The 16,318-nt window shown below is 42.8% G+C and overlaps 1 protein-coding gene across 2 annotated transcripts in view; it reads left to right on the forward strand.

The window, feature by feature from the left end:
* Positions 1-5,040: 5,040 nt before the first annotated feature.
* bcl2l11 (BCL2 like 11) overlaps positions 5,041-16,318 on the forward strand; it is a 35,911-nt gene continuing 24,633 nt past the window's right edge. Inside the window, exons 1-2 of one of the 2 annotated variants that reach the window (XM_030069913.1) lie at positions 5,041-5,394; positions 8,159-8,574. In XM_030069913.1, coding sequence (XP_029925773.1) covers positions 5,378-5,394; positions 8,159-8,574 — 433 coding nt within the window. In that variant the 5' untranslated portion in view covers positions 5,041-5,377. Of the gene's footprint in view, positions 5,395-7,668; positions 8,004-8,158; positions 8,575-16,318 lie in introns of those variants that run through there. The other variant, XM_030069912.1, reaches the window with a different exon arrangement.

Here is a 16,318-nt window from a genome sequence, read left to right on the forward strand (position 1 = left end):
TACAGTGGATGAATCTACGGTTGCTCACTTGAAATAGCTCCAAAAATAATTTGTGCTATTAAACTCAATGGTCATAAATAAAAAACACACAACGTCTTAAAACTTGAAATAACTCCAGCAGCACAACATACTTAAAGGGATAGTTCGCCCATTTTGAAAAATGTGATATCATTTCACTTAAGGTGGTTGTTTTTCAGAATGTTAGCTGGGGGGAAGTGCACCTCAATGGCAGGAGGCTAACAGTTAGCATTTGGAGCATCCAGCCAGTATCCAGCACTCAGTAACACTGAGAGGAAGAGAGCACCACTACTGTCCTACAGAACAGCCGGAAGATCAGATCAACTTCTTTTATATAGCACTTTTCACACAACACAGTTGATCCAAAAACAAAAGAAACAAACACAAGAGAATAAAAAAATCAGTGATGATAGTAATAATGACCCCAGTGGCTCACCAGCTAAGAACGCGTATCAAGGCTGAGTCCTGATCACAGAGACCTGGGATTGAATCTGACCTGAGGCCATTTGCTGCATGTCGTCCCCTCTCTGTCCCCAGCCTCTCCTGTCTCTCTCTACTGTGACTGTCAAATGAAGTAGAAATGCCAAAAAAAAAAAACAAACCATAATGACAACATGGATCTACAGAAACTTCTACAGAAAATACCTGTGCTGGTTGAGTTAGGCCCAGTTAAAGGCTAACAAGCGTGTTTTCAGATGACTTTTGAAACTCTTGGCTCAGATGGTGGGAGGAAGAGGATTCCATAGTTCCCATGCAGTCCTGCATCTTGGAGCAGACAGGCGTCTTTGGTCAGATGATCTCAGTTTTCTCACAGCGTGATATGAAGACAGGAGCTGTGAAATGTCGGACAGGGGACACTTTTTAAACAAACAACAGGATTTTCAAATTAATTCCTATAACTGACAGTCTGAATGCTTCTGCTTTTTTGAGCTTGTTAAAAGTCTTACTGCTATATCCTGGACACAGGGTTGGAGACACGATTACCAAGATAAACAAGGAAGGGAAATAAAATCTTTTTTTTTTTTTTCAAAATGGGCGAACTGTCCCTTTAAAGGGCCACTATGCAAAATTGCTGAGGGTGGATTAAAGTGAGAACCCTAAAAGTGAACTGACAAAAACATAGAATAAGCATGAAATTATTCCGCATTTTTAACCAGTCAAGTCTAAAGGGTTCTTCCTGTGACGGCATATTAGGGCCATTGCAGGTGGAAAACATTATGGAGCCGGGAGACGGGGGCTAATATTCCCGAGGGGAAAAAATAAATAAATACAAAGTTATGAGAAAAAAACTCACAAATTCTTAGATTATAAAGTCACAAATTTACAAGACAAAAACTGGTTTGGGGGAGGGGGGAATAAATTTAAAAAGATAAATAAAATTTCAAAAATGTACAACTTAATCTCAGACAATAACCAAGTGTTTTCTCATAAATTTACAGCTTTAATCTTTAAAATTGTGAGTTTTTTTTTTTTTTTTTTTTCTGAAAATTCCCCCTCTCCACTCCCTAGCTGTGTAATTTGTTTCCCTATGATGGCCCTCATATGCCGTAGCATAAACTGACTCTTGGCAGTTGTACTTGGTGCAGCTTTTAGTGTTAGCATGGAGCCCACTGTCACTCAGTACTGTGTATGCTAGTGTTAACATGCAGCACAGAGTAAATGGTCCACTAGGGACATGTGGATGTTTTCATCACTTAACGGGTAAGCTGACCCATCCTCCAAACAGTCCGTTTAGTCTTTGGAGTGTGAAGTGCAGTGGACAGAGCCAGACATAATTGGAGACAGACAGGAGATAACGTGCACCAAATGTTGCAGGATGCACAGTGCGGTTGTTACATACCTTGTGCCTTAGTCCAAAATCCCACAAGGTCTCTAATTCGAGGCTATTTAAGCCTCAGGGCGTATTTCTTATCTTACACAATCCAAAGCAGAGTCAAATGGAATGCAATAAATTTACAGGATTTGATCGTAGCTTTTGGAGACAGTTTACACTGAGGAAAGCATACACTGACGCACGGCCGAGAGAGACCGCAGGACCTCATCGACTCAAAGGGACCTCAGTGGAAATGAGCCTCATGGCTTTATTGTGTTATCCTGACTTTCCCTTTAATGTGAGCACTCTGAGCCCTGGCAGAGTTGATGGCTGCTTTTTAAAATAAAAGTGTCAAATAAAATCAATCAGTCAATGAATAAACTGTACAGTGCAAAAGGGACAGTGTGAGAAACATGAGGTGGTGCCTGTCACAGTAAAAATGAGGGGATCTTTTTTTAAAACACTACATATCCATACCGGAAAAAAATGTTGTGAACTAAATTTGCTTAGTTACTATTTCAAAAACACTGGTGAGTCTATCTTCAAATACCAGAACTATGTTGTGCTCAGAGGTCTTAAGAAGATGGGTCATAACTCAGTAAATAAGAATGGGTTTTTCTTTCACTTCCAGCAGCGATACCACATGAATATGTGTCAGTCTGGGTTTTTTTCCAATTGGTAGATGGCTCATGTTGAATCATCTTAACACAGTGGGTTCTCTAACTTTTTTCAGTAATGTACCCTCTTTGAAAAAATATTTTTTTCAGCCAAGTACACCACAACCAGTGCCAAAAAAGGTTGGTAAAAAAAACCCTCCTATATAAAGTCCAGCCCAGCTCCATCAGTGTGTGAAACAACAGCCTGATACTGAGGAGCTCGTGTCGGCTCCACTTCTTTCTCCCTGATTGCAGCTTTATTGCTGCTACATTACACAAAACCATTTTTACATCACATTTTTATTGAACTTATTGTAGCATAGGATAATTACTCTAGAAGTAATTGTTTGTAGATTTTTTTTTTTTTTTTTTTTTTTTTTAAATCTCACATACCCCATTCAGTACTCCAACGTCCCCCTTAGTGGTACGCATACCCCCATTTGAGAGCCACTCATCTAACATAAAAACAGCATTCAGACTCATCACAGATGTTTGCACCTCACAGATCATCTCCAAGGAAAAGACTAGACCACTTCTTTTTGCTTTTAATACAATTGTCAGCCTGACCCAGCTCTGAGAAGTGTGTTTTGACAAATTTTATGAAATATCTCGTGGTTTTGTGTCTACTTGCTCTGTCATCACTGTAGCTTCATGTCATTGCAACAGCACATTGGATCACGTGTAAAGCAAATTCATGCCTACTAGAATAAATGCTGAATACATTTATATTTTATTATATTTTATAATTTATGACAATGACATGCTTATGAGCCTCAGAGGATGGAAATTAATTGGGAAATGACAACGTCCAAGCATGCAACAAGTCATTTTGCAAACCATTTTGATCATGCAGTCAGGTATCAGCTTTGAGTGATCCTAAGTCCCTGCGAGTCAGTTTCCTTTCCATTAATCATGCATACCAGTTTGACGTGGACCATTCCCACTAGTTTCCCAGCTTAGTCAGAGCACTTCCAGTCTTCCAGACAAATGTTGCTTGGAAAAAAATCATGACTGGAGCTCAAAATGAAACTATGTGTAAAAGAACATTCCAGGTTTTCCACTACCAAGCAAGGCTTGTTTTATATTTTATCATTCAAAAAAATGAATGATCATGAAACTGATGGTAGATTAAACTGGCTAAACTAACACCTCAACATTTGAAAAAAAAAAAAAAAAAAAAAAAAAAAAACATGCAACATTCCACAAGTCTAACAACTTTTTTTTTTTTTTTTTTTTTTTTTTTCCAAAAACAAGAATTTCTCAGTTGGATCCAGGAAGATTCACTGTCTGTGGCTTTACTTTTACATTTCACTGTTGCAGTTTTTATTGGAATAATGGATTTGATGTCTGACACCATCAGCACCAGAACAGTGTCCATAATTTCAATAAATACAGTTTTTATACAGTGATTCTCAGTGCACAATGACTGTCTGAAAGGTTTTCTGTAAAATATTATACGTAAGAATAAAAATATGTCAGATTAAGAAAGATTTCAAAGGAAAGACCTTGGTTGCCTGAAGAACTTGTGGGAATGTCTTTAATTTATGAATGTATTGTCAGTATTTCAATCTCAATATTTATTAGCAATTGCATGCGTAATGTAGCCAATGCTAGGTTACCATGACAACTTTCTACATACTTTTAAAAGACAAATCTGTGGCATGTAACACTTGGCCGGTGTGATGCATTGCACTCCTGAGTTCCAGAGTCCAAAAATGGCACACTTTGACCTGATGGGGGCGCTATAAATTAATTAAATGGCCAGCATTTCAAACTGACTTACACCACCAGTTTGATCTTTGATTAAAGTTGTTTGAGTGCTTCAGCCACAGTAAAACCAAATTTCCAAAGTTTAAGTCTAGTGTGTGTTTCATTTATGTGTGTGTGTGTGTGTGTGTGTGTGTGTGTGTGTGTGTATCCATGCACAGTTATGACACATCTCCTTTGTTCCTTTGATTTCTTGTGAATAAATGAAAGCTGCAACACACTGCCAGAGCTTCTGACTTTTGATACAAAGAGGTTTAAACAAGTGGTTTAAAGAGTGAGTGTGTGTGTTGTGATCTGTGTGTGTAAGGGTGTGTGTGTGTGAGTGAGAGAAAGGGTGGGAGGGAGGGAGAGGGTGAGCTGTCCACATTAGACACCTAATAGTGAACACACACACCCCAACAATGTGCTGTTATGAGAGAGAGGAGAAAAAACAAAAATGAGATATAGCCTACACTCATTATAAAGGGGGGGGGGGGAGAGAGAGAGAGAGAGAGAGAGAGAGAGAGAGAGAGAGAGAGAGAGAGAGAGAGAGAGAGAGAAAGAACATGCTTTGGCAACACTTACCTTTCTGTTGCCATGCAAGTGCAGCCCACTTTATCTGTATTCAGAATTCAGAAGAGAGAGAGAGACAGAGAGGGAGAGAGAGAGAAAGAGAGAGAGAGAGGAAGGGAGAGAGACCCCACCCACAGCCAGTAGGTGGATCGAGGACGACATACGCCTCAGCTGTACAGAGTACCTACAACATTCACACAGAGAGAGAGAGAGAAAGAGAGAGAGTGAGAGAGAGGGGCACTGCAGCACAGAGAGAGAGAGAGAGAGAGAGGGAAGGAGGAAGGAAATCCTCATCTGCAGACAAAAGACGGAGCTGTTTTCTTGGACGGAGCATTTGTTTACCTCCGAGGCTTCAAACTGTTTTCCACTACGACGCGGCAGCACACCAGCCCGGGGAGGGACAAAAAACTCTGGGAATTATAATTTACCCATCACTTTGGAAGTGATATAATTACTTCAAGCGGACCTGTGGATCTTATTGCACCCGGTGATTTGTTTTATTTGTTTTTTACTCGTGTTTATTTATTATAATGCTACTATTCTGAGCCAATGGTGATGTCCCGCCAGTGACATGTCCCGTCCGCTCAGGTGAGTCCAGCGGGAGCTTCTGTTAGTTTTTGATTAAAACTAAACTATCTCTCCCTTTTTTAATTACTCTTACTGCTGACGCACTGTCATGCCGCAGTGACGCTGGGTTCTAACGTTCTGCTTTGTCAATGGGGAAAATAACATTGCTCTTATGCAATTCACCGTAATGTAAAGAAAAATATAGACTGACTTGCAGTTTGCGTGCGGCGTTCGCAAGTAACTTTACTCTGAGTTTATGATGGTAGCCTATTTATTCCCTTATGATATCGCTATGATATTCATCTAAGCGCCTGTAATAGGCGATGTCTTGCGATGCGCGACGGGGCATTTCGGGCAACTTTTCCTGTCACTTCATTGCATTTATTTTTCCTGTGGTATCGCTGCTAAATTCCAAAAGGCGCTTATAGTGAAACAGCGGCGCTTATTAGTCACTCTGATGCACATAATTGTGTTTTCAGACCTATGATAGTGCTATAATATTCCTATAATCTTTCAGGGCGCGTAAGTCCACTGACTGTGCGGGACTTTGCCGGTGTTTGGCAGCAGCGCAACCGGCTTCGGTTCCTTGTTAGTGGCGTCACTCAGCAGTTACCAACGTGAGCGACATTTAACACGGGACAGCTGTGCATTGTGGTTATTACTGTATACCCACGCTGTTTCAAATCCAGGGGTGTAGAGAACAGATACCAAAACATAGCAAAATGTATTTTTTAGTCTGCAGAATGTTTTCCATGTTTTTTAGGCTGAGTTACACAACACGGCATGTGCTTTCAAACTGTTTCAGCTTCTATAGTGAGAGCGGCTTTTAATGATGAAGTGCTTTACTGATTATTGTTCATATTAGAGGTTGTTTGCCCTGTGGTGATCCCCGATTGGAGGACAGAGTTTAGGACACCCTCCTTTTTATTATTTACCATCAAATCAAGTTCAGTTTTATTATGATATAACATCCAGTATAGAAAAGAACCACGCTCTAGCACCGGAATCTTGATTAAAACAGGGATTATGGGTGATCGCCGGTCTGTATTGGAATTTTTTCTTTTCCAGTTTTTTTTTTTTCCACAAATACACACGCAGTGCAGTAGACATGCAGCTCGGCCTGTGGGGGGCGAAATAGCACCGCTCGGTTAGACGGGCTCACTCAGTGAACAGTGAAGTAACACACGTATAGATCGTGCATGAAGCGCTTTACACGTCAGTTTAATAATTTTGTAACAGAAAATGGGGAAATGCTATTTCGAAATTTTATGTTTTGCTCCTTGGTAAAATGCACATCTGTGTATGTAGAGCTTCCTGCGTGTTGTACCGGGACACGGACTGTACCTACACAAACACTACAAAGGCTGCTTCCCCATTCTCCCCGTGGCACCTTGCTGATGCAAACAGACGCGCACCGGTGCGGGCATGTGGCACGGCGACGTCTCCACCAAACGGCTGGATTTTAAACGACTGGATTATTAATACGGGTGGCACTGCGGATTTCCTGCATGCAGCCCGTCTGGGTTGTTATTTATCTTTCAGTTATCTTTCAGTCTGTGTGTTTCGGTCGTGTTTCTGTAAATTCCCCTCTGCGCGTCTGGTGTTTATGCTTCTCTCCTGCTTGCATGTGATTTGAAACCTAAAACAAATCTTTTCACGTGGCTGATTTGAGACCGTCGTCGTGTCCAGGCAGCCCGTGTTGACCGCCGCTTGTTAATCTGTGCCTTAAAACCCAAAATCAAAACACCGTAAGAGCACACGAGTCCGTTTCGAGACTTTACAGAAAATGGAAAATGGCAAACTGCGCTGAAACGTCGATTTTGGATCAGTTTGGCACAAAAGTAGGTCATTGCCGCCGTGCGCCGAGGGAGCCGTACAGTTATGGACAAATAGGAAGCGCTGCAAAAAAAAAAAAAAAAAAAAAAAAATAGCCAACGCGAACGACTCGTTATCAGATGTGAGTCTGAAAAAATATTTCCTGCTAAAGTGTGGAAAAGTCACTCGTCCCTTGTGTAAATCAACATGTTTCAATCATTTTCTAGAACAAAGTGGCATTACTGAAGGAGTGATCCGCGATCTGGCTTGTTCCCAGGTGCCCGATACTTGTTTAAAGCGAAAATCTCGCAACAGGTGAAACCACCGTGGAAATAAGCGGAAATATCCCACCCGACTTCTTACTCTTAACCTGAGTGTTATCGCCCGTGTCGGGGCGGACATTTCTTACAGCGAGCTGCCTCTGTTTATGTGTGACGCAGTTCAAGTTACTCCAGTCGCTTTTCTTCATGCCCGATTATCCCCCCCACCCCAGCAGTCAAACACGATGTGCTGCAATCAGCAACTTCTGCCAAACAATGGAGACGCGCAGGGCGGCCAGTTTTGGAGAGGAAAACTACTGCTGCTGCCCGAACGCAAACACATTGAGAACACATTAACTAGTAAAATACACACTCCACACACACACACATTGCCATGTGTTTTGTATCACTACCGTGGAGAACGAGTGAGATTATGTTTTTTTTTTTTTTTAATCACACTTTCAACAGTTTATATTTTTGGCACGCCCGCGAACAGGAGAGGAGGCAGTGTGGTAAAAGTGTAGGAGGGCTCCTGTGCAGCGCATCAGCGCGCCGGTAACTGGCACTTCCAGTGTGAAATTCATGACACTCATTAAATTCAGAAATATACCAAATCTATCAGAACCATTGAGGCCGGATGCAGTTAGAGATGCAGCAGGGACTCTGGGGATGATACGCTGGCTGACGGTGCCGCTCTGTCCATTCAACAGACTACCAAACCCGTCCGATGGCCCGCCCGCAGTAACGGGGAGGGAGGAGGGGAGCAGAGGACAGTCACCCGTTGGTGCCGGCGGAGCCGCGGCGCAAACCCCCCGCGCAGCGCCGGCGAACGAAAGCGGCGGACGGTGCCGCGGCCACGCCGCTCCTCCCGGAGGGAAGGGGGACTCGCCGTCCCGGGGAGCCGGCCCGCCCATCTCACCGACTAACAGCCTGTCCGGATATCAGTTGAGGTCGCCGCTGTTCCGGCACCTGTCTCGCTCCTCTAGCGGATATTTCTCGTACGACGGCGACTCGTTGCCCGGCTCCCCGAGGCCAGCAACGGTGGACAAGGCCACACAGACTCCGAGCCCCTCCGGCCAGGCGGTGACACACGCCGTGCTGCGCCTGACCGAGGAGCACCCGCACGGTGAGCACAGGAACTCACACACAGCCAGCCACGTAGACGGGCCACTGCCACTCCGCATGATTCAGTAGTGCAGGTGGAAAAGATGGAGGGTGTCAGATTTTTAAACTCTGTGACAAGTGATGAAGTGGCCAGTGAAAAGGTGGAGCAGTTATAATCTGCAGGTGGTGGGGAAATAACCACCATCAACTTTAACACAAATAAAGCAGATCACTTCTTGCTGTTGTTCCTTATAAGGACACTCATAATACTCTATTATTACTATAACTATGCATAGCGCTCACACGCGCGAAAGATGGTCATTGTTGACCTCCATTGAGTGACAACAGAAATCAGACATTTTTGCTTTCCCCAATTAAAGACATTATTTTGTATAATTTAAATCATTGTAATGCCACTGATTATGATGTACAGTATGCATTTTTGTCATAAAGGGAGTAAAGAGCATTTCTCCATTAAGAAAATCGAGTTGAAGTCCCCTCAGGGAGAACAGTTAGGAAGCAGCATGTTTGACAGTTAACATTTTGTGTATTCATATATAATGTATGTGCGTGTGCATGTGTGCCTGTGTAAGCGACCGTCCTAAAACAGGGGCCAATACAAGGTGCCCTGATTGTGCTCTACTTGAAAGTGTAGTGGTGTGGGTGTATGTAAAACATGAAGCCAGATATGAGCCAACACAGGTTTTCCTGAGAAAGCTTTGATGGGGGAAGGGGAGGTGTCAGATGTTGATATTAATAGTGAGGGGAAGAAATATTCTGCATGTTTTCTAATCACCTCACTAACTTAGTCATCAGAAGAGAAGAAGTGCCTATTTTGGCTCTACTGTGCAGCCGTGTAAACACACAGTGTAGTGACACATCATGAATTATCCAGAGAACATCAACCTGCCACCTCTCCCATGTCAGCGGATGACTCACTCGGCTTCTCCTGTTCCTGTCTGTATTTTGATTAAGTGAATAGCACGCTGTACAAAGGGTGAATTGATCCAAGACAAACCAACACAATCACTGTCAGGTGAACACCTTGGAACTCTAGTTTGATGTTTTTTATGCAGTGACTTCGACTCGGCAATTGGTTTAGGAATAACTAAAACCCTTGGGCTTATGAATGCTGTTCAAAACCTTTTGGATAACCTGAAAACACACAGTGGTGCATGGTGTTTTGTTGATTTCCATTGCTAGAGCTAGTTCTGCTCGTTAGTTATGCCAACCCGATTATGTCAAATGACACAAAATGTGCAAAATAATGAACATTGTTGTCTGTACACTGGCTTTTAGGAAGATACACATCATTTTTCACTACTGACTTCTGTCCGCTTCAGGATAGTGATACCACATAACCTCAATCTCTGTCTGAAGCATCTCATTCTGGCTTCACTCTATATATAATGTCCGAGACCTTAGTTGCTTTAGTCCAACACACACTGCTCACAAACAGCTGAGATAACCTGGATGGTATTCCACAAACCGGGATGAGAAAGTTAGCCAGATAACTTGATAAGATGATGCTATATCCTGGTGACAGTGATTTGAATCTGTAAAACAAAGGTTCAGTAGTGGGTTTAGGATAATAATCCAATCTTCCCTGATGATGGTTGCTAACAATAGACAAAATTTCAGAAGATATTCAGTGACACTTTTTTAGAGTTGTCAGACTAACTTGCTAATCCTGCTTGGTGGAATACCCCTCAATAGAAAAAACAATGCCAAATAGAGAAGATGCAAGATGTTTGTGCAAGACCTTGTATGAAATGCAGAAACCTTGTATTGCACATTTTAAAATGGAATGTGTGCCAGAGCAGTGTGACTGAACAATGCTACATTTCTTGAGTCAAAAAGTTACCACCAGAAGAAAGAGATGAACTGGCTTTAGCTTGGTGGGGTGCTCTCTGCAGCAGGAGTTTTTCTTTTGGACAGAGAATTTGTTTGGCTTGTTTTGATTAGTTGCTTAACACAATCTCAGTCTAAGCAGAGAGTCAAAAAGTTTAGGCCTGAATTCTGAACTTTTTCATAAACTGTGGGCGGGGTTTTGCTGAGATGGGTTGGACAAAGTGACAGTCCAGGCTGTCGAAACAAAAACAGGCTGGAATAGCAACAGATTAGCTGTGAGCAGTGTTGGTTTACCACTGCAGGCAACTAGGACTTAACATTAGCTTATCATACAACATGATACTTTAACATCATAGAATTGTTAAACTATCACACATGATAACTTTAACCCTAAACCAAAGTCCTGAACTCAAGTTAACTTCTTTAAGAGTTACTTACCCCACTTTGAAGGACTTTCTCCCCAGGGCTGCTAATCCACAATACTGTATTTGTCCAATCACTTCCACAGCCAAACAGCTCCAAAAATAATACCTACATCACATAAACTAATACAAACAAAATGGATTATGCCAATGTAAAAAAACAACAAGTCCTCGTACCCATTTTTTTCTGTGTAATTAAAATTATTTGTGACAGTACTGTCAGTTTTTTTCTTCCTGGCATAAGTTTACAATGTGGAAGTTTCCTGCAGATGCTACCTGCCGGATCTACTTTCCCCTTCAAGTGGGAAAATAACAAGAAAATTGCTTTTTAATTTCCTCAAAAAATGGGAACCGGGACTTGTTGTGTTTTATATTGGGATAATCTGCTTTGTTTGCGTTTGATTATGCACTAAACTATAACGCAGCTGTTTCGCTGTGTTATGGAAATGAATGGAGAGATAGGAATCCAGTATTGTGGATTAGCAGCCAAGGGGAGCACAGAGCAACTCATGAGGAGAGTTCACCACGATGGTGACTCAGGTCATGCTGAGGTGACTACACAGCCCAACAGCAATTTTCCATTTTGCTTTAAGCACACAAACACAGCAACACACACACAGAACGACTGACCCCACATTGTGGAGTTTGTGATGTGCTCATTCTTTCTTTTTTATGTGTTTGACTGTATTTGTGTGTCTGTATTTATCTTTTTTTTATAAAGCTTTTTTTTTTTTTTTGTAAGAAACTAATTTGTTAAACACATTTCATGGGGTAAATTTGACTTCATTGACTTTCCTCTAAAACAGCAGCCAAGCCTGTGTTGGCTGCTCACAAAGCTTTTCTGCTGACGTTGGAGTGCTGCCTTGGATTTGTAGTTTCCCTTGAATCCTGCTGGACACGATTTACAGGAAGGAAGGGTCTTATCTTGACTTCTGGCTGCATATTAAGAGTTGTAATATGACAAACCACCAGGGAGTCACTCAACACTATGTGTGTGTTTGTGTGTGTGTGTGTGTGTGTGTGTGTGTGTGTGTGTGTGTGTGTGCGTGCATGCGTGCGTGCAAAGTGAGCATGCACATGCATAAGCGTATAATACTGCCCTACTAAAGGCGGGAGCTGCTCATAGTGAAACTGTGAAAAAATGATTTTGGCGCTTCCATCACTGCCACATCAAATGAATCTTTGAAAATGTGTTGACTTGTTGATGTAGAAAGGTGTTTTTCTGTATCCGCCAACACCAAAAGACAAAAGCTTTTCAGAAAAAAAGCTGTCAACCAACATGGAAGTTACTGCCTCCTTCCTTGGTAGGGCAGTGCAGCATGCGTGTGCTGCGTGTACTTGAGTGTCTTTTTGCTTTGTGGCAGTTTTCTCTTTATTCACATTGTGCATACTATATTTAATTCTTCTTTTATTTAACTGAGGTCCTTTTATTTCAGCATATCCACAGACTATATAACCCTAACCCAAACCTTAGCTTAGACAAAGTCACGTCAAAACCCACATGATTTCAAAGCACATAGACACATTGGCTTTCTTATCCTGTTTACCCGGGAAACAAACTCTTAACGTAACCCTTCCCAAATGACTTGAAATATTTACATCTGAGGTAAAGACTGCCATGGTGGGTTCAGAACACAGTGTGGAAGAAACCGTTTGCAAATGAAAATGAACACGTTCACGCACATTGAATCGACCTGTGGGTTTCCACATGTGATTTTCCATAAGGCTAAACAAACCCTAAATCACTGTTTTGATTATCACCTGAAACTCAGTGGACTTTTTAGTGACGCACTTGATAGGAAGTGGAGCATCACGGGGGCTGCAGGGCTCATCCGATACACTTTAGCAGGAGGGATCCACGTAACACCCCCAGTGGCTTTCCCGCTCTCACCTACACCAACGTCCAAACCAGCTTTTTCTCCACGTGGCTTCACTGTGGTTCAGTATGAAACAAGATACTGGCATCAGATCCAGGTCTTTCAGATTTTGTTAGACATCCAGTACACAAAGAACCAGACGGCAGTACCATCACATTCATCATCCAAAGAGCCAAAATCCTTTTTTCCCCCTTTTTTCTCCCTTTTTTTAGATCTGTTGTTTATTGAAAGCGAAGGAAACAGAACAGAAAAAACAGCACGATACACATGAGCTGAGTTTGTCAACTGCAGCGACCACAATGTTCTTAAACGCCGGTTCAGTGGGGTTGTTTACTTCTGCAAAACTTAAAAAGACTCCAGTTTCTACGCTGCCGGCTGCCGTGCTCAGGCGGTGCCGGCAGCAGGCACTGATTGAAGAGGGGTTCTGGGGCATGGCGACCTCCTTTCCTGGAGTTTGCTGTTTATGTTTCTTCTCCTGCATGTGGATGATGAATGTCCACCATGTGATGACACCATTCCCTACCCCAGGCACGGGATTTTACAGATTCCTTAGGCATAACAATCACTGTCATTCCCAATGGAAATTGTTTGAACACTTTGCATGTGTTTTATCAAGCCAGTTTTAGTGTCCCATATTGGTCTAGATGCTGTTTCAGAGGATTTTTCTACCCTGACATGAGTAAAATTCAGGGAGAAATGCTGAAAACATTTAATTTTTGAGTGTTTTTTGCATGAAAATGGTCTAATTTAAATATCAGCCATTTCAGTCCATATATACCAGGGTTTCAAAAACCCAAAATCAGTTGAAGGTCAAGCCCTGAAAAAATGTTTTTTTCAGGGGATGATGTTTGTGATCAGTTGCTTACCAGGAAGTAAAAGCCCAATCCTCCACAGGCTGAAATAAAGGTTCCAGGAGCCTCACCAAATTGCACTAACTTTTGTGTGTGAGGCTCCTCTATAATAGCAGTGATTGGCTGGTCTGATTGCCTTGTGTCTCTTTTCTTTTCTTTCACTGTTTCCAGACAAGATACCCATCAAAACAGACCTGCTGTGTGTGTGTGTGTGTGTGTGTGTATGCGCGCGCGTGCACATCATCCATTAAGTACACCAATCAAAATAGACGTGTGTGTGTCCACACCAGTCAAAATAGTCCTGCCGTCCTTTTGTAAGGTGCAGACAGAAACCTGCTGCCTCTCATTGACTCTGCCATGGACATGAGATAGGAGGGCGATAAACACACACACAGACACACATATTCTCACATACATTATCTTATACATCCTCCTCAGGAGCCTAAGAAAGAACAACAAATCTCAATTATCAAGCTTGTTCAGTAGTTGGTTATTTATCGTGTGGATTATTGTGTAAGCAGTCATGCATGGCTGTGTGTGTGTGTGTGTGTGTATGTGTGTGTGTGCATCTGCATGCCTGTGCTTGCTCGTATATGAGCATTTCAGCAGGCCCAGCTGTGTGTGTGTGTGTGTGACTGTGTGTGCGTGTGTGCGCCCCTATGTGTGTGTAAAAGAGTGAGATAGAGCGCTGCAGCTTGTGGAGGATCTGTTTATCATGCTGCTGGAGCTGCTCTGTATCAGTCTGATTACAGCTCCTATCACAGCACGAGCTGAAAAACACTTCCTCGTCCTGCAGCAGGACACTCACACCTACAGCTGGGCTCTCTCCGCTCCCAGCCACGGCGGCTCATCTGACATCGAAGCGCTCTTGTCTTTGGCTCGTTTCGGTTCACCCTGCCTCGTTAAAAATGCACCCAGGCTTGTCAGCAATAGTCACATGGGCTCAGGAGCAGCTTGGTTATTGAACAGACAATAAAGCCAAGCATGATGGACCTGTCTCTTCTTCTCAGGTGTTCATACCAGTTTCAAAAAACACACCGAGAGTGTCAGTGCACATTGCAGGCTTTACATGCACGAGTAACCATTAAATGTCAACATCCGTCTGCTTTTACCCATGAACCCTTCCATTTGGGGTCATTTCCTGTCGTAGGTATGATGATGTTTGATAATTTGCAGGCAGCTACGTGCAGCTATTGGCTGACATCAGACTCTGAGTGGCACTGCGCTCCCATGGCCAACGTCAAAAGGGTGAACGTGTCAGTTCAAACGAGTCGCTCCAAGCTGGACTCGGTGTAAACAGGCCCAAACGCACAAACACCCAACCTGAGCCAAATAGTAATTGCGTGTAATTGCTATAATTGCTTTAGCACTAGATCAGAGGGGTGGAACTTAGAGCATCAGGTTCAGATAGTGTCACATGAGTTGTCAGTCACAGGAAATTCTACTTCCCTGTGATTGAACGTTTTAGCAGTCATGAGCTGGGATGATGTGCTTACCTTCCCATTAGATACAATCACAATACTTGGGTGGAAATTGGATATGTATTGCGATTCTTAAGTATTGCAATTCTACAAGTATTGCAACATGATATTACATTTTATTGTGATTTTTGTTTTTAAATTATCTGCTAGTTTGTGCTCGGAAAGTTTCATGAAGCTGTGATTATCCTAGAGGTCACTACTGGTCATTTTACACAGTGATGTCACCTTCCAAAAACTGGTCTCACTACAATGAAATGGCTCCTATGGACACTAACATCGTCACATATGAATCAAATGTGGCTCATTGAATCCACAAGAGTCTCAGCTTTCCAGTCAAACCCAACTGATGCAACTCCAAGACTGTTTAGGCCCCAGTCTGCACAAACACACCATTTTACAACAGGCCACAAGAGCCAGGGACGGTTTTTGCTATGGGCAATGTGGGCAACGGCCCAGGGCGCAATCTACTTGGGGGCGCACGAGCGCCCTCCAAAAAAAAAAAAAAAGAAAGAAAAAAGAAAAGCGCGTCCTCAAAAAAAACAAAAAAACAAAAAAACAGAAACGCTAGTTTTCTAGACTACCATAATGACCCGCATAAAAGACGACCCTGATTTTAAGATGACCCCTCTTTTGCAAGACCCTTTTTTGGAAAAATAGGCTACTTTTTATATGGACAAAATCTTGTTTGAATAAAAAAAAGCCACCGGCCTGCACCAGGCGGGCCGGCCGTGGCACCGGCCGGTACTGCGCCCACCTGGTCAGGTCTGCCAGATCTGACAGGTGAGCGGCCGGCCCACCTGGTGCTGCGGCCGACTGGCACCGCGGTAGGAGTATTAACATGGAAGGGCGCAAGCCAGTAATTTCGCCTAGGGTGGCAACATAGGCAGAACCACCACTGACAAGAACACATGTGGACTGCAGGGTTTGTGGCCCAAACTGCACGGGATTAGCAGAAGGTGGGCATGTCTGCAAAGTGGAGAGCCGTGGCTGCCCAGAGAACCCATTTTCATTCAGACATCTGGAGGTCAGACGTCAAGGGACCCCTTTGGGACCCATTTTGGCACCAAAACATTCCTTAGATCATATAGTTTCATATGATACCAATCAATTCAGCAATAATAAAAAAATAAAATAGTAAAAAAAAGGATTGCGATGCTTAAGTAATTCAGTTTTTTCCCCCTTTCTAGGAAGCAACGTGTTTTAGGTTGGTGGTCTGTTTAGAATAAACTGAAGATGAACATGAGCAGTGGTAGCCATCATAGCTGAACAGACAAAAAAGGAGAG

The sequence above is a fragment of the Myripristis murdjan genome, chromosome 15 (genome assembly GCF_902150065.1).
Source record: "Myripristis murdjan chromosome 15, fMyrMur1.1, whole genome shotgun sequence".
NCBI classification, from domain to species: Eukaryota; Metazoa; Chordata; class Actinopteri; order Holocentriformes; family Holocentridae; genus Myripristis; species Myripristis murdjan.